This window comes from Eumetopias jubatus, unplaced genomic scaffold (assembly GCF_037043125.1).
Source record: "Eumetopias jubatus isolate StellerSeaLion01/CBP00866 unplaced genomic scaffold, mEumJub1_p1.0 scaffold_14, whole genome shotgun sequence".
NCBI classification, from domain to species: Eukaryota; Metazoa; Chordata; class Mammalia; order Carnivora; family Otariidae; genus Eumetopias; species Eumetopias jubatus.
In genome coordinates, this window is record NW_028274820.1 from 96886116 (window position 1) to 96903019 (window position 16904).

General features: G+C 56.8%; 1 protein-coding gene and 1 long non-coding RNA gene across 5 annotated transcripts; one reads left to right on the forward strand and one right to left on the reverse strand.

Annotated features, from left to right (window-relative positions):
- On the reverse strand, nt 1–7565 carry LOC148162553 (uncharacterized). Of its 3 annotated transcripts, none has more exons than XR_015766757.1 (3): nt 7147–7565; nt 4138–4350; nt 1–2539 (listed from the first exon to the last, which is right to left on the reverse strand). It is a non-coding gene; the product is annotated as an uncharacterized LOC148162553 (long non-coding RNA). The 3 variants fall into 3 exon arrangements; XR_015766756.1 differs by having other exon boundaries at nt 4138–4587; XR_015766755.1 differs by having other exon boundaries at nt 4138–7565.
- A 335-nt stretch (nt 7566–7900) lies between these two features.
- On the forward strand, nt 7901–16759 carry ZYX (zyxin). 2 transcript variants are annotated; one of them, XM_028106445.2, is made up of 10 exons: nt 7901–7990; nt 8124–8343; nt 8833–9032; nt 9184–9276; nt 9374–9910; nt 13960–14080; nt 14239–14408; nt 14532–14710; nt 15588–15708; nt 16202–16759. In XM_028106445.2, the coding sequence occupies exons 2-10, from the start codon at nt 8136–8138 to the stop codon at nt 16304–16306; spliced, it is 1734 nt and encodes a 577-aa protein (XP_027962246.1). In that variant the 5' UTR covers nt 7901–7990; nt 8124–8135; the 3' UTR covers nt 16307–16759. The 2 variants fall into 2 exon arrangements, with proteins under 2 accessions (XP_027962246.1, XP_027962247.1); XM_028106446.2 differs by having other exon boundaries at nt 7902–7990; nt 8121–8343.
- The last annotated feature ends 145 nt before the right edge of the window (nt 16760–16904 follow it).

Below are 16904 nucleotides of genomic sequence, written 5' to 3' on the forward strand. Positions count from 1 at the left end.
TTTTTTTTTTTTAAGATTTTATTTATTTGACAGAGAGCGAGAGAGAGCACAAGCAGGGGGAGCAGCAGACAGAGGGAGAGGAAGAAGCAGGTTCCCCGCTGAGCAGAGAGTCTGACGGCTCCGCTTGATCCCAGGACCCGCATGACCTGAGCCAAAGGCAGACGCTTAACCCACTGAGCCACCCCTTTAGTTTCTTTTTAAATTAAATATATGGCTCACATTTCTTTTGGTCAATATTGGTTTAGGGTATTACCATAGGAATAGTGGTTGAGGCAGAGCAAAGACGTGGGACCAGAGAAGTGCAAGGAACAGAGATGCAGAGGGAAGGAAGGTATCGTCTTTGTGATGTTGAAATCACCAAGACTTAATAGCAACGTTATTTTGGAGAAAGTGCCCGTGAGTTAGGACATAACAATGAGAAACAAGGAGAAGTGGCCCAGGGCAATAGATGGCTGTGCCACAGACGGACGGTAGGTGGTATAGTCTGATGACAAGATATTCAAAGCTGGGGATTTTAGGACGGAAGGAGAATAGTGTGGAAGTAGTAATGAGGATCAAAAGGGAGATCTGTTCCACATCAGGGGCTACTGGTAAGAAGTCTAGGGGAAAACTTTTACTGCCACCTGAGAGGGCTGCAGAGGGGGGATGTGTCCTCAGAGGTGATCCAGGTTAGAGCAAGTGGGGAGAGAATGCTGGGAGAACAGGTTAGCAGTGGCTATGAGATCCCAAGGGCCCCCAGCACTGGTTTCAGGAGCTGAGCAGAGGAGCAAGTTGTGGGGTGAGCTGGGCATCTGGGGCTTCTTACCGTGACTGACATATGGGGTTAAGGGGCTTAATGCAATCGGAGCACATGGAGGCGAGGTGGGGAGGGAAGGAGGTGCAGGGGAGGAGGCCTTCTTTCTTCACCCCTACTGGAGGGGAGGAGGGGGCCTAGGGAGGGGCTCTCCACCTGTCCCACAAATGCTGTAATCCATCAAAGCCCATCGTAGGTCCTCTCAACTACTCACTAGGCGATTTTTTTTTTTTTTTCCAGCCAATAGCAGCTTCACATTACTACTTGGAGGCAGATGACTCGTGAATGTGGATATTCCGCAGAGCTCTCTCTGCTCTGCTCTGGACCGGGATAGTCCGCTGCCTACCGTACACCGTCTCATTCCTGGCAAGTCCAAAGCAAAACACAGTCTTCCTCCTAGACCTGCACCTCTCAGTCCTGAGCTGCGCACTCTAGGCAGGTACCAGCCAGAAGCTGGGCTGGGTCCACGATGCCCCTTTCTCCTCAATCCCCCATCCTCTCCCCTCTCTGCCCAGGCATCAGATTCAAGCCGTCACCCGGTTCCGCCGATGATTTCTTCCCTAAACAGCCCTCAATCTATCCACTTCTGTCCATCTCCACAAACATCCTCCTCCCCCATGAGTCTGTCCACTTCTGTACTGGACCCTCCTGCTATTCTCCACATTGCCCCCACAGTGAGATTTTCAAAACTCCCGTCTTTTCATTCCATTCTTTTCAACCTGAAACTCTGCAGTGGCTCCCCACCGCTCGCGGGACAAAGTGCGCTCTGCACCTCGCACCGCCCCCTCTCCAGCTGTCCCGGAGCGCGCTTCCGCCGCACCCGCGGAGGGCCCGGCCCCGCCCGCCTTCCCTCCGCTCCCCGGGACAGCGCGTGCCCACAACCTGCAAGGGCTCTGCTCTTGCCCCTGCCTCTGGGTGGAATGCCTTTCCCCTCCCACTGTGCCTCCTTAACTCCTTATCTTTCCGATCTCAGCTTGGCCATCCCTTCCTTAAGCTCCCGCACCAGATCGCGTCTCTCATGAGACATCATATATCTTTCCCTCGAGGTCCTAGTAACAGCTGCAGTTCTGCATTTATGATGACTGGATTAATATTTATCTCCCCTAGTAGCCTCTCCAAGGGCGTGGCCCTTCATGAGGCCTTGAGCTCATGTCTGTTATTGCTCAATATTGTATCCCCAGCACCTAACAAAGTCCTGCACACAGTAGGTACTCAACAAATGCCAGTTAAATGGATAAATGAGGGACTCAAGATGATTTAAAAGCCCTTAAACACAGGCCTTTCTGATCTAGTATGAGATTTCCATGGTTCAGGAGCTCACTTTCAGTCTGCAAATGCACACATGGCCCCCCGCTCTGTGGCAGGTGCTGCGCTAGGTCTCCTAGGCCCTGCTACTACAGAGATTACGACAGCTTGGCTGGAATTGGGTGGGTTGCTGGTAGCCGAAGTGTGTCCTCTGCTAGCATCTCACACTGGAGTACAAAGGCTTGTCTCTTGGCTTTGCTGCAGAAGCGAGAGAAGACAGTCTATGTAGGAAGACATCTGTGTTCTGGGTGGATCCTCTCTCCTCTCTCTGAGACTGGGTGTCCGTTTGCCGCGTGGGTGGCATCTCTGGATGGCAGGTAAATAAACCCAGTGGCAGGAAGGCGCCCCAGGAAGCTTGAACAAGCTCTGTGGCTTTGCTCGGGAGCGCCCACTTCCTTTGTCAGATTGGCCTGGTGGACTTCTTCATATTAGGCCCATCTTCTTAAAGGCAGGAACCACGAGAGAAACAGAAGTAGTCAGTCTCAAGCAGCTAGGTTATCTCTCTATAGTTAACCCCCCCTACTTCCCGAGATGTGTACTCTCTAGAGCCACTTAATCTGCAATTTTTGGTGACAAACACTCGAGCTTCTAGGCCAGACCTCTCTGATTTTGGCTTGCTCGGGTTCAGGGAGAAGGAAGGCAGCAGATGCTTCACTAGTGGCTGGACCCCATGCCAGCACTCCCCCTGTGCTGCTGTGGGAGCCCTGGGTCTCTTTTCCTGTCTGCCCTTCCCAGCTCCCTGGCTGCTGACTCTTCGCCATCTGACCATCTGTCTTACTCTGCCCCCCACAGCCACCATGCATTTCTGCCTTGCTGACACAGCGCCTTTGGGTGCCCATCTGGCTCCGACCTGGGGATAGATGGAGCCCTGACTTCCACTGCTCCTCTGACCTCTGCTCTCCGGATGCCCGATGCAGGCTCTGCTTACTGCGGCTTGGGACCTGGTGGGATGATCGTAATGAGGTTTAAGTGGCCAGAAGGCCACCCAGCTGTTTTAAGGAGTGTGGCCCCACCAAGCAGCACTATTGGGTGGGTGAAAGCTTTTTTCCTAACCTTAACACGTACCCTATTATACTAAAATATCCGCTTAAGTGTTTTCTCCTCTAGATGGAGAGTTCCTTGAAGGCAAGAACTGGTTTTATCTTTATATCCAGAGTGCCTAGAATATAGGAGTTATTAGTAAATGTTGGTTGAACCGAAGTGAGGGAGGGAAGAGAAAAGTGCACCGAGGATGCTGTTTTGATATCAGCCTGTTGGGCCGACCCTGGAAGAAAGGAGGACAGAGGGGGCATTGGTGGTTGTCAGTGCATCCTTTCCATGGCCAGGGGGGTGGGGAGGAGGGGGTGGCCCCTGGGCCGGGCAGGACCCTGCTCTTACTTGGCTTTGCCACCAAGCTCCCTGGGTCTTGCTGGGTGCTTCACCAGCCCCCACCCAGCCCCTGCCTGGCGTCTGTCCTTCCAGCTGCAAGAGCTTATTTTGCACTGACAAGAAATGCAAGTGGAACTAGGAGAGGAGTAAATATTGGAGGAAGGGGGAGAGGTGCAGACCCTGTGCTCCTGGTACTCAGTGCAAGAGAGACCTCCGACCGAAGGAAAGAGACAGTGGCCTTGTCATTGCTCTTCTTTCTTTCTTTTCCTTTTTAAAAATTATAAAATAATTCATGTTCATGGAGAAAAAGACAACAGTTATAAAAGTCTTCTGCCTGCTCCCAGTTCCATACCATAACACCAACCACTGTTAACAACTCTTTGAGAAGCCTCCTGGAAATGTTCTATTATACAAAACTATATATTATACAAAAGCTTAGGCTTGTAGCCTAAGCGTGTCTTCCGCTAGCATCTCACACTTGGGTACAAAGGCTTGTCTCTTGTATATATACATAAAATCTCCAGCGTGCCTAGAATGTAGATATAAAATACATATATATGTATATATATATCTCATATATACAAAACATGAGTGTGAATACATACATGCAGATGGACAGACAGACAGATAAGGCACCAGTACTTCAGTGAGGGATGGAGTTGGAGGCTTACCTGAAGAGGTTGTCGATGCACCAGGCTGGGGCTCTTGAAGGGAAGAAATGAGGGACTGCAAGGGTGTACGTGGAGGGGGCAGAGGTGTCTTCAAATAGTAAAATATTTGTATTGCAATTTTTCTCTTTTTTTGCATTGCAATTTTTTTTTTTTTTTTTTGCAGTTTTGGAGTTGAAAAAAAATCCGACATCTGGTTGGCTTCAGTTTCCTTACCTGAAAAATGGGATAATAATGTACCTTCCTCACAGGTTTATTGTGAGGATAAAATAGGGGGGATATGTTTAAAGTGCTTAGTTTTGTGCCCGGCTGCACACACTAAGCTTCACCTCAGTGTGCTATTATTATCGGTGGTGGTGATGTTACGTGGAGGTGGTGTTATGGTGGTTGTGGCTCCTGCTGTAGTCTCAGCATCCAGCACCACGCCCGGAGCATTGTTGACCCTCTGTCCATCTGCAGCCAGCATACAGAAAGAACTTGGTGATGACATACCTCTTTTCATTTCGGAATTCCTTGCCCTTGTTCCCTCCTTTTTTTTTTTTTTTCTTGACTGCCTCTAACTTCTTGTTTATGTTGTGTGCCCTTGAAGCAAACTTTCTGAGACCTGGTGAATAAAAATCCTCGGAGGCATGTAGAGATGTTTTCAGTAGCAAAAGTTCACATCCTCTCTCTTGCCTGGCCCCAGAGAACATCTATTCACTTGCTACACTTTACACCTACTACCCGAAAAAGCCAATTAGAATTGCTTACTTAGGAAAATACCTAAGAATCCGGAGGGCTGCCCCTGTTCATTGTGTGCATTGTGTGACCCTGAAGCTACACTTGAGACGTCTCCGCCTAGTGAATGTGTCCTTCTGGGATGCTCTGCAGTGTTTCTACTTGTATTTAGAAAAGCTGGCTTAAAACTCTTAGGTTTAATATTCTGTATCCCAAATGCTCTTAGTTGTCAGTAAAACTAAGCCTGCCTACACACTCTTCTATTCTTGATTTATAAATAGGTTCAGCTGCCTAACAATTAAACGTACTATATTTTGCACACGCATATTCCTTAAGGAGACGTTTGGAGGGTAGTTGGCTTTTACTCTTGCAATGCTATCTGGAAACCATCTTCCTTTTATCCCCAAGTGGGTGTATAGTTCACTGTTGAACAACGTGGGGGTTAGGGGCCCTGACCCCTGTGCAGTCAAAAATCTGCCTATAACTTTTGACTCCCCCAAACTTTACTAATAGACTGTTGTCTAGAAGTAACATAAACAGACCATGAACACGTATTTTGTATGCTATATGTATTATATGCTGTATTCTCACAATAAAGGAAGCTAGAGAAAAGAAAATGTTAATTAGATCTTAAGGAAGAGAAAATACATTTACGGTACTGTATTTCTCAAAAGACAAAACAAAACAAAACAACCCTGCATATAGATAGACCTGCACAGTTCAAAACAATGTCGTTCAAGGGCCAACTGTCTTTTGAAGGGTTGGCAATGAGACTTTGGGTCCGTAAAGCCCAAGACACCATCTCCGACATGCATGGAAAATCTAGCATCACATTTCTAGGAGATCTTCGTAGGGACAGGCCCAGGACCAGCTCCTACTTGTCAGAGGAGGTCTGCACTGCAGGCTTAGTATCATACATGGCCACACGTGCTTGTGGCTGAGAGAAATCCCGGTGCAAAGACACTAGGACGCTAGAGAAAAGAGATGAGTAGGGTCATAGAAAGAGATGAAAATGTAGTCCCATGTAGAATTAGTTACTCCATAAGGTGGAAGAAAGGAGCAGGGTTTGCATGTACCAAGGCCCATGAGAGGTCTGCCTGCCAACCCCAAGGGGAAACCGGCTCTAGGTTAACCCACCAGAATTTCCTTTCTGGGCAGAACTGGGACTTGAATAATAATACTGAGCATCATATGGCACTTTCAGATATGGAGTTTTGTTTTTCCATACAATGCAATAAGGTCAGTGGATTGAAGATCACCCCTCTTTTACAGAGAAAATGAAGCAAAGAGAATGAAGATACTTGTCACTTATTTTGGGCACTCAGGCTGGGTCTTTGAAGAGAGACCTCACTCTGCTCTCTTGTATCCAGGGTTGCTTTACCTGACACCAGGGCGTAGGGGAATGAGCTCTCACATTACAGCCCTCAAGATACCCCGTTCTAGTCTAGACCCTGAAGCTTACTGGGTAGGACCTGGCCTCATCACCTAAGCTTCCAGCTTGTTTTCTTTCTTTCTTTCTTTTTTTTTTTCTTCAGATTTTATTTATTTATTTGACAGCCAGAGACACAGCGAGAGAGGGAACACAAGCAGGGGGAGTGGGAGAGGGAGAAGCAGGCTTCCAAGGAGCAGGGAGCCCGATGAGGGGCTCGATCCCAGGACCCTGAGATCATGACCTGAGCCCAAGGCAGATGCTTAACGACTGAGCCCCCAGGAGCCCCCCAGCCTGTTTTCTTGTGGCAAAAGTGAGGGCTGAGTCTGGAAGGTCTCTAGAGCATAGCCCAGAAGCTCGCTGGCAGTAGGGTATGGCCCATTTGGAGGCCCAAGGACTGGAAGTGCATATTGAGTATCGTGCCGACTGCCCTAGATGGCAGTGAAGGTTGGCAGCACAGAATGAGAGAAAAGGAAGCACTCGCGGGTGATACATTGGCCCCACAGGCCGAAATGCCATATGTCTGCATACTCTGCAGGTAGTGATGTGTTGGAATTCAGGCAGCAATTTGGTAAATTTCCATGTCCAATTAAAAACAAAGAAAATAAAAGAGCCTAGGTCTGTCCCTTTTGCGTAGCCAGGGGCTGAGTCCCAGGCTGAGGAATCCGGTCGGACCAGTGGGGGGCTCCACCGATCGCAGGCTCCGCTTGCCCCGGGGCAAAGGCTCTCGGAAGGGTGGGTCACGGTGGGCGCTGAAGTACTGTCGAAGCCCTGTCGCCCGGGTCCACCACATCCGTCCTCCCGCCGGCCGCCTCCGCCCCGCCCCCCACCTCCATTCCCGATCTCTCCCTCCCGCGAAGCTTAACTGATCTGCAGGCGGGGGCGCGGATGATGCGAATTCCTGGAAGCCTTAGGCGGCTGCCCAAGATTTGAAGTTAGGATCCTCCAAGGACCCTCGAGGTTCGTGCTCACACCGCGCCTCGGGGTCACAGAAGGGCCCAGGGGGGCGTGGGCAGGGGGAACCCCCACTCACCATCCCCGTGCACCCTGGAGCCCGTTTCCATCCCAGGCCTGCCGGTCTGGGCTGAGCCGGAGGGGACCGGGGTACGGGACTGGGGCTGGCTGGGAGGTGGGGCAGCGGCTGGAGGTGGCGGGGGCAGGTAGCGGCAGGCCGGGAGAGGAGGGGGCTGGGCCGCGGCGGAGGCACAGTTGGGCCGCTTCGCCACCTCTGGGGCAGCCGCTCGACCTCCGCGGGCTCCGCGGGGAGTGGAGACGGTGAGTCAGATCTCGGGCACCCGCGGGTCGGGCGGGGGGGGGGGCAGGTGGTGGTGGTGGCGAGTCAGGAAATGACATCAGAGGCCTGTGCCTGGGGAGGGGAGGTCTGGGCCCGCCCCGGGCGGCTGGGGCGGGGGGGGGGGGCCGCGGCGGGGGCGGGGGGGACCTTGACTGAGCCTCGGGCCCCGGGTCCCGAGGAGGGCCCCTTCCTGGGGGAGTTTCCTGCCGGGTCCGCCCTCCCCGCCTCTTCCCGCCCCCTCTCCGGGCAGCTCCTTGTATGGTCTGAGCGCCGCTCTCTCCCCGCCCCCTCCTTCCCTCCCTTTTCCCTGCGTCCCTCCCCGCCAGGCTGGAGGCTGCTCGGGACCCGGACGCAGAGTCCTCCGACCCGGCTGCGAGGCGGACAGCAGAGACGCGGCGCGCACGCTCCGGCCCGCGGTGAGGCGCGGGGAGCCGCCCGGCGGCCGCGCACGGAGAGGGGCGGGGGCGCGGGCGCCGCGGGGAGCCGGGCCGGCTGGGGGTCCTCTGCCGGGGCCCGGCGCCGCGTAATCTGGCCGCCCACCCCCAGCAGCCCGGCCTGGCCATGGCGGCCCCCCGCCCGCCTCCCGCGATCTCCGTCTCGGTCTCGGCTCCGGCTTTTTACGCCCCGCAGAAGAAGTTCGGCCCGGTGGTGGCCCCAAAGCCCAAAGTGAATCCTTTCCGGTCCGGGGACAGCGAGGCTCCCCCGGCCGCCGGGGCCCAGCGCGCGCAGATGGGCCGGGTGGGCGAGATCCCCCCGCCGCCCCCGGAAGGTATGCGGCTGGGCTTGGGGGCTGGACCCCGGCGGGTATGCGCCGGGCCGGGCACAGTGGTTTCGGGAGTTTGGGGGTGTCTGGAAAGGTTGCACGAAGGGGGCTGGGCGCAGCTAGCCTGTCCCGAGCAGATGTTCTTACCTCATCGTGGAGCTCATGGCTGGGAGCCAGGGCTCCTGGGACCGTTCCAAGTCCCCCGCCTGGGGGTGGGAGGCGGGAATGTGGGGCACGAATCTTCCCCTCCGGGTCCGTTTTCCCAAGTGTAACGGGAGCTGCATCACTCCACGGTCGAGTCCCCCTCCTTCACTGACCCAGTGCTCCCAGGGCGTCCTGCCTCTCCCTTTCCTTCCCACGCGCTCCGCGGACCCCGGGAGAATTCCTGGGTTAGGGGTGAGAGCTGTAGAAGGAGAGTAACTTGGGGAAGGGCTGGAGGGGTCCCCTGCTGACTGCCCTCTCTTCTGACTGTCCTCTCTCGCCTTCCTACCTCAGACTTCCCCCTACCACCCCCTCCTGTCCTTGGGGATGGCGACGACTCGGAGGGTGCTCTAGGAGGTGCCTTCCCACCTCCCCCTCCCCCTGTGGAGGAACCGTTTCCCTCTGAGTCTCTGGAGGAGGAGATCTTCCCTTCCCCTCCGCCTCCACTGGAGGAAGAGGGAGGGCCTGAGGCCGCCATACCTCCCCCACCGCAGGTAGGGGGGCTTGGGAGGGGCGGCTACAGTGGGACACCCCCCAGGGAGGAGAGGAGAGTCCTTACCTCGGGCCTCCCCTGCACCTCTGGCCTGATGGGGGTGAGGTGGGCATGGAGACCTGGGATCCGTGCTCTGACCCCTGACCCTCTAGCCCAGGGAGAAGGTGAGCAGTATTGATTTGGAGATCGACTCTCTGTCCTCGCTGCTGGATGACATGACCAGGAATGATCCCTTCAAAGCCCGGGTAAGGGACAGGAGGGTAGGAAAGGCGGGGCAGGGAGGAAAGGTGGGCCCACCCCTCTAACTGAGCCTCTCTTCCCTCCCGCTCCCCTTCCTTGCAGGTGTCATCTGGATATGTACCCCCACCAGTCGCCACTCCATTCATCCCCAAGTCCAATGCTAAGCCTGCAGCTGGGGGCACAGCACCCCTGCCTCCTTGGAAGTCGCCTTCTAGCTCCCAGCCTCTGCCCCAGGCCCAGGCTCAGGCTAAGCCTCCCAGCCAGACCCAGTTCCATGTGCAGCCCCAGGCCAAGCCTCAGGTCCAGCTCCATGTGCAGCCCCAGCCCCAGCCCCAGGCTCATCCCCAGCCTGTGCCTTTGGCTAACACCCAGCCTCGAGGTCCCCCAGCCCCATCTCCTGCCCCTAAGTTTTCTCCAGTCACTCCCAAGTTTACTCCCGTGGCTTCCAAGTTCAGCCCTGGAGCCCCAGGTGGACCTGGGTCACAGCCCAATCAGAAGCTGGGGTCCCCTGAAGCTCCCTCTTCCAGTAGTACAGGCTCCCCTCAGCCTCCCAGCTTCACCTATGCTCAGCAGAAGGAGAAGCCCCGAGTGCAGGAGAAACAGCATCCAGTGCCCCCACCGGCTCAAAACCAAAATCAGGTGAGGAAGGGGGGGAGGACCAGCCTGAGACCAGGGGGCTGGGGATGGGGCTAAGTCAGGAGCCGGGGAATGAGGGCAAAAGCGGCCCCAGAGAGGGAGATGGACATGGGGGGCTGTGGGATAGGGGTTTTGAGCCTCTGAAGTTGACCTGGTGGGTCAGTGGTCAGAGGAGGAGGAGGGTCTGGCTGAGTCTGGGTCTGGGTGGGGCCTTACCGGGAGTCGGGGAGCAGCACAAGCTCTGAATCAAGAGGGGGATTTGGTGGACCTTCCCTTGCACCCTGCCCCCTAGAATGTTAAAGGGAGGGATGAGATCATCAGCAGCCCAACCTTGCTTCTTTCCCCTTCTTGGATTCTTGAGTTACTGTCTCTGCTCCTCTGAGCCACTCTCACTGCCCCGGGGCCCATCTGATGATAAGAGTTACAGCGTCAGTAAACACTGGCTGAGCCAGCAACTGCTGGGTGCCAGGCACTGTGCTCTGTGCTCTGGAGGGAAGAGATCTCTCAAAGAGGTGAAGTCTCAGCGAGTCAGATGGGGCAGGGATAGAATTCCCGGCTCACAAGACCCTAGGCACGTTAGGTGAACTTTGGCCCTCAGTTTCCCCACTGTTACCCCACCCAGTGGTTGTGAAGATTAAGTGAGCTAACTCATAGAAAGGGCTGGGGTCTGTATCTAGCTCTTGAATGCTCAGAGTAGGAAAGTTATCGTTCCTGTGTGACCATTTTTGCCTTCCGGTTCAGGGGCTGAGATCTCAGTTGAGGGGACCCTGCCGGTCACGTAGTCCTACGAGCCGTCAGGTTAGCCGACGGCATGAACGTGTTTGTAAATGCCAGTGAGTTTTGCGGAATCTGGTGGTACAGGAACTCCAGACAGCCGTCAGCACGGGGGCCTGTGCGTTAGGAAAGGCGTTGCGGCCCTAGTGCACCTTGAAGGATGGTGGGACTTGAGGGTCCCGAGAGGAGCAGGAAGGGCATTTGAGTGGGAACAGCATGAGCAAGACTCGAGGGCACTAGGTACGCAGGGGTGTTTGGAGAAGAGGAAGTAGACGGTTCCTCTGGGAGTATTGCAGAGCTGTACTTAGGGAGGTAGGTATGTGGGGGCCCGAGGGCGGAAGAAAATAAGACTACACACCGAGGGAACCTGTGAGTCCTGGGTTTTGAGGAGTCATGTGGTCAGGTTGGAGGGCTGGTGACAGTTGTGCTTTCGGAAGCTTTGGGGGAAGTTTTTCCAGCAGAGGCCTGGGCTGGAGGTAGGAGGTCAGGGATGTAAGGGAGTTCACTCCCGGGCAAACGCAGTAGTGCTAGTTGCAGTGAAAAATAAGGCCCAGATATGAGAGCTGTTAGAAAGGAAGAGCCTCCAGGCTTGGTAACCGATAAGCGGGTGGAAGAGGAGGGGCGTGTTGGGGAATGACGGTATTGCCGGTATTGCCGGCAAAATAGAGAAGTCCAGAAGGGGAAATGGTTTGGGCGAGAAGAGGGGGGGGGTCCTGTTGTCAGCATGTTGAGCAACAGGTTCCAGGAGGACTTGGGCTCAGCTGGAACTGTCATCTAGTTAGGCGTGGAGGACTTTCAGGAGAGGGCCTCGAACTCGAGGTGTGGGCGTGCGCAGTGGAGCATGCGCGGTGACACCGGAACAGCTGCTGGAGCTTCGGGGGCTGCCCAGGGGCCCAGGGGCTGCCGAGAGGAGGAGCCGAGGGTCTGGGAGTTAGAACCTTGGGTGATGCTCGGGCTGACCAGGTGGGAGGGGGGAAGACGGGCAGCAGGAGGAAGAGGGTCACAAGTCAGGATGGGGTCTCTAGAATGTGATGGCTGAGCAGTTGCTCAGCCGGGGTTTGAGGTGGACGAGGACTAAGGCCAGAGATTTGGCCATTCGGAAGTTGTAGATGGCTCTGGGGCAGCCCGCTGGTCTCCTGTGGTGGGGACAGAGTGAAAGGAGGTGAGTCTACTGCCTCAGGGGGGAGCGGCCTGCCCCCAGGCTGGCAGGGAGATGCAGCAGTAGGGGAGGGAGGGGGAGCGTGTGAGAAGCCGGAGGAGGCCGCTGTTGGGAGAGGGGTTCACGATGCCTGAGAGCAGGGGCTGCGGCTGGCAAGTCGTCCTGGAGGGGAGCAAGCATCTCCAGAGAGCAAGGGCGCTGTGGCCACAGTGTTTTCTGGGAGCGGAGGAACGAGCAGGGAGCTGGAGCTGGCTGGCTTCCATCTTCTCAGTCATGTAGGAGGTGAGGTCATCGGTGAGCGAGGGGGCCACGCAGTCGGGGGCTCGAGGAGATGGAAAGGTTTGGAAACAGCTGCTGTGGGGAAGGCGACTGGGAATCCGCAGGAGCCAAATACCAGCCAGCGGGGCTGAGGCCGAGGGTGCAGAGGGCGCTGCAGTGTTTTGTGAGCTCGCTCTGCGGTGTTCAGGGATCTCTCCACCTACTTTCTGCAGCTTGGAGGCAGAAGCAGGAAACGGGCAGTGGCACGGCACGGGCCGGGCTGGGGCTGGGGCCAGACAAGCCAGCGATGGTGCCTGGGGGTGGCATGAGCAGCTGCGAGGGCCTTGTGGAACTAGATGGTTCAGGGACCAGACTTGGGGGGAGGCAAGCCAGAAGGTTTCAATGCGCGAGACACCTGGGGAGGGTCGGGAGGCAGAGCAGCCTTTCTGAGTCAGTTCATGCAGTAGGTACGAATGGGGAGGGGGAGAGGAAGGTAATTGTTGGGAGCTCAAGACCAGGGTCTTGGAGGAAGATTTACTGACTTGAGACTAGTAAATCTCGGGCCCAGAGTGTTCCGCGGCGGAAGGTCATGTAGAGCTGTTGGAGTGGAAGAGCTGGAGGTCTGAGTGCCGTGGGTGTTGAGGCTGTGATGTTGGTGCCAGCAGGCGGAGAGGGAAAACAGTGGCTGGATGGAGTGTGTCTTGAAGGCGTGTGGATACCCATGGGGAGCCCATGTGTACGAATAGTTCATACTTTCAAAGAAGGGGACAGACACCTAAAGTGGCCCCAGAGAGCAAGGGCTGGCTGAGTGCCCTTCCTCTGTCCCCAAGATGCCAGGAAGGGAAGATTGGGAGAAGAGAGGGTAAGGCTTGCATTGTGGAAGGGGCTTCCAGGGGTCATGGTCACGGAAGGGCAGGAGGTGCTAGGAGGCTGCGGGGGAGAGGGCTGGGAGCTGGAGCCTCCGTGGAGCTGTGCTTCCCTGGGCCAATGGCAGCTCTGGATGCGCACGGTGTGAGTAGCGGGAAAGCTGGGAGGCTTGGAGGTTCCAGGTGTTACAGGAGCGAAGGCATTGGCAGGTTGAACATTCAGTGACAGGGGCCACAGGCCTGGGTGGACTTATCCAGGACAGAGAGAACCAACCCAGCGTTTCTGTTGGAATGTCGTGGAAACGCCGGTGCAGGTGCACAAGCCCCTGCGGCCCTCCCCCTGGCACAGCTCAGGGTGCCTGGCAGTGCCCCCCTAACCTCACCTGCACCCCCACATCTCCAGCTCTCTCAGGATGCCCTTAATAGAAGGGGTAGGAGGCCTGCTGGGGAGGGAGTGGGGTCAGGCAGTCCTTGACCCCTGCCCGGGGAGCTGGGGGCTGGGCTCCAGAAGAGAGCGCTGGGGGTTTAACCTGTGATTCCCGCCTGTGTTGTGTCCTCACGCTGACAGGGGCTGCTCAGCAGCAGGCGGGACGGGTAGGTGTGTGTGCACATGGGTGCACATGCCGTCACGTGCCAACCACTCCTGGGGGGGCCATGTCTGAGCATGCTCTGTGGAATTGATGCGTGGCCTGCTGTGTCGGGGGCTTCAGTGACCTCAGCTGCTGTGTGTGTGGCCTCTGTCCGCTCAGTTGTTCTGGCCTGTCCGTGACTGCCCGGGGCAGGGGGTGGTTTGGGCAGAGTGGGCGGAAGGGTCATCCCCTTCCCCTTCATCTGTGTGGTGCTGGGGTTCAGGGAGGGAAGACGAGGAGCTTTCAGAGTCAAACCCGAGTGTCTGGGGAGTGGGAGGGGAGTTAGTCCTTACTGAAAGAAAGTGGATGAGAGTTCTCAGACAGGGTGACTCTCCGGAGAGTCTGAAGAAAGTACTGGCGTTTCAGGTCCGCTCCCCGGGGGCCCCAGGACCCCTGACTTTGAAGGAGGTAGAGGAGCTGGAGCAGCTGACCCAGCAGCTGATGCACGACATGGAGCATCCTCAGAGGCAGACCGTGGCTGTCAACGGTGAGCTCCCCGCCGAGCCGTCGGGACCTGGGCCCTTGCACTGCGGTGCTGGCCAGTGCTGGGGCCTGGGGCCGGCCCATCATCCCCCGGGCCCGGCCCATCATCCCTCGTGCGCGCTCCTTCCTCCTCGTCACTTCTGTCTTCTCTGGCCTTCCCAGAGTCCTGTGGCCGGTGTCATCAGCCCCTGGCACGCACGCAGCCTGCGGTCCGGGCTCTGGGGCAGCTGTTCCATATCACCTGCTTCACCTGCCGCCAGTGTGAGCAGCAGCTGCAAGGACAGCAGTTCTACAGCCTGGAGGGGGCGCCCTACTGCGAGGGCTGCTATACTGTGAGTCCGGCACCCCCGGGGCTCGGCCGGCGGGTGGCGTTGGGGAGGTGCGGGGCAGATGTGCCCCGGTGGCTGGCTTTTGGGTGCGAGTTCCCTGCCAACACCCTCCTACTTCCTCCTTAGGACACTCTGGAGAAGTGCAACACGTGTGGGCAGCCCATCACTGACCGCATGCTGAGGGCCACGGGCAAAGCCTACCACCCGCAGTGCTTCACCTGTGTGGTCTGCGCCTGCCCCCTGGAGGGCACCTCCTTCATTGTGGACCAGGCCAACCGGCCCCACTGTGTCCCCGACTACCACAAGTGAGGACCCACATCCTGTCTTCTGGGTTCTTCTCTGAGGTTGTCTGGGAGCTAGGCTGCCCTCCTGAGTCCAAGACAGCTCCAAACCCCTGGCCTCACTTTCTGGTCCCGCATCCTTTCCAACAGCAAGAGCCCCATTTGTCTGGATGTAGCTGTCCAGGGGCCTCAGACCTCGGTAGCAAGCCCCACTACTGGCAAGGCCCCCCTGGCCTTTGGCTCCCTGAGGCTGCTTTGGGGTGTGGTCTTGTGTTCAGCCTTGTGTGCTGGAATGACTTCACTTCACACGTAGGCTGGGTTCTGAAAGTTCTTTTGGAGATCAGCTTCTTGGAGCTCTGGATTTCCCCCTAGAAACAGTGTTTACAAGGTGGCTACTTTCCTAGGCCCACAGCAGAATCCCACAACATAGCTCAAGGGTGGTACAGGAAAACTGCACAGTCTCACTCCCACCTCTGCCAGTGTGTTTGAGGGGTACGTTTTTCAGAATTCCACCTGAGGTGTCCAGAACTTCAGATCCCTCCCTGCACCCACCCCAGCAATGGGGCGGAGACACCCGCGTGGCCAGGGTAGGCTAGGGTCAGGGGTCCAGGCATGGGGGCTGGAGAAGGGCGCCTCTGGCAGAGGTTCCTGGGGTGGATGGGGCTTCGGGAGGGTGAGGGGGGGAAAGGCAAGGAAATTCCCCTTGATAAGGGCCTGAGAAGGTGGCTGGTCTTAGGACTTCGCCGTTGAGCTTCCTCTGCCTAAGGATGTGAAGCAAGTGGGCCAAGATGTCTGCCCTGTTGCCCTGCAACCACCATGGCATTTCCCTGCACTTCGATTGACAGCCCTGGGTACCCCGTGCCCCCAGTCTTGACTCCTGCCTCGCTTTTGGCCCCTCCAGGCAGTACGCCCCCAGGTGCTCCGTCTGTGAAGGGCCCATCATGCCTGAGCCTGGCCGCGAGGAGACCGTGCGAGTGGTCGCTCTGGATAAGAACTTCCACATGAAGTGCTACAAGTGTGAGGTTCGTTGCGCCTCCGGCCCCTGGGGCTGAGCAGTGGTGGGGGCCATGTTCCGGTCACTGTGCAAGATGCGGGGAGGGCTTGCTGTGGTGTCACTGAGTTTTGGATAAACCAAGAAAGAGAGTGACCAGTGGGAGGGGAAAGGGGTTGTGCTTCGCTGTAGTGGAGGGGGAGGGGGCTGTGCTTGGTGAAGTTCAAGGAGGCAGCTGGGGGAGCTGAGGCAGGTGGGAGAGGTCCCACGTCTTTTATTGGGTGGGTGCCTTGGAAACGGCTCTACCCACACTGCCCGCCTTGGGCGGGAGTGGCCTAGGGGACAAGAGTGAAAATGGGCAATAGAGGTGAGGCTAGGAGTGGGCGTGGGTGTGGCTGGGGACACAGGCAGTGACACTGGACATCAGCCAAGCCATGAGGCCTTTGGTCTTCCTACTCTAAAGGTGGAGGTGTGGGGGGGACACCGGGGCCTTCCACCAGCGGGCTCTCCTTCCTTTCTCCCAGGACTGTGGGAAGCCGCTGTCTATTGAGGCAGATGACAACGGCTGCTTCCCCCTGGATGGCCACGTGCTGTGCCGGAAGTGCCACACCGCCAGAGCCCAGACCTGAGCAGGGGACGGACGAGTCCCTTCCCCATCCGCGGACCACCCACACCGAGACCACCCTGACCCCTTTCAGTTATTTTTTTGACGTCCGCCCTCTCCTTCTATGCCAACCCCCAGCCCAGGATCCCAAGTGCCCTGTCCGGGGCCCCAGCACGGCCTAGCGCTGCAGAGTCCCAGCTCCCGGGTTCCAGCCCGCCCCCATCCCGCAGGGACCACCCACCACCCTCCGGTGTACCCCACCCCAGGGGGGCACCAGGTTGAGCACTGCTGCTTTCACTGCTGACCGATGCCCTCGGCTGGCGCCCGGGCAGCCACGTCCTCTGCTTGCTGAGGCCAGGAGACTCCCTGACTCCGGGAGACTGGGCTGGGCCGGGCTGACTGGCCTGGACATTCCCACCCACCCCCATGCTGCCAGGTTGTGGCTACAGCTACAAATAAAAAAATCTGTTTTCCAGAATTTGTTAGGAGTCAACTCTTTGGTGCCTACAGCCCTCACGGGTGGATCGGAGGAAATACCGGGATGACAAAGCCAGGGGGTAAAGGAGAAAACTCAGTTCCTGTTTATTTACAAAAATATATATGTATATGTATATATATTAAAC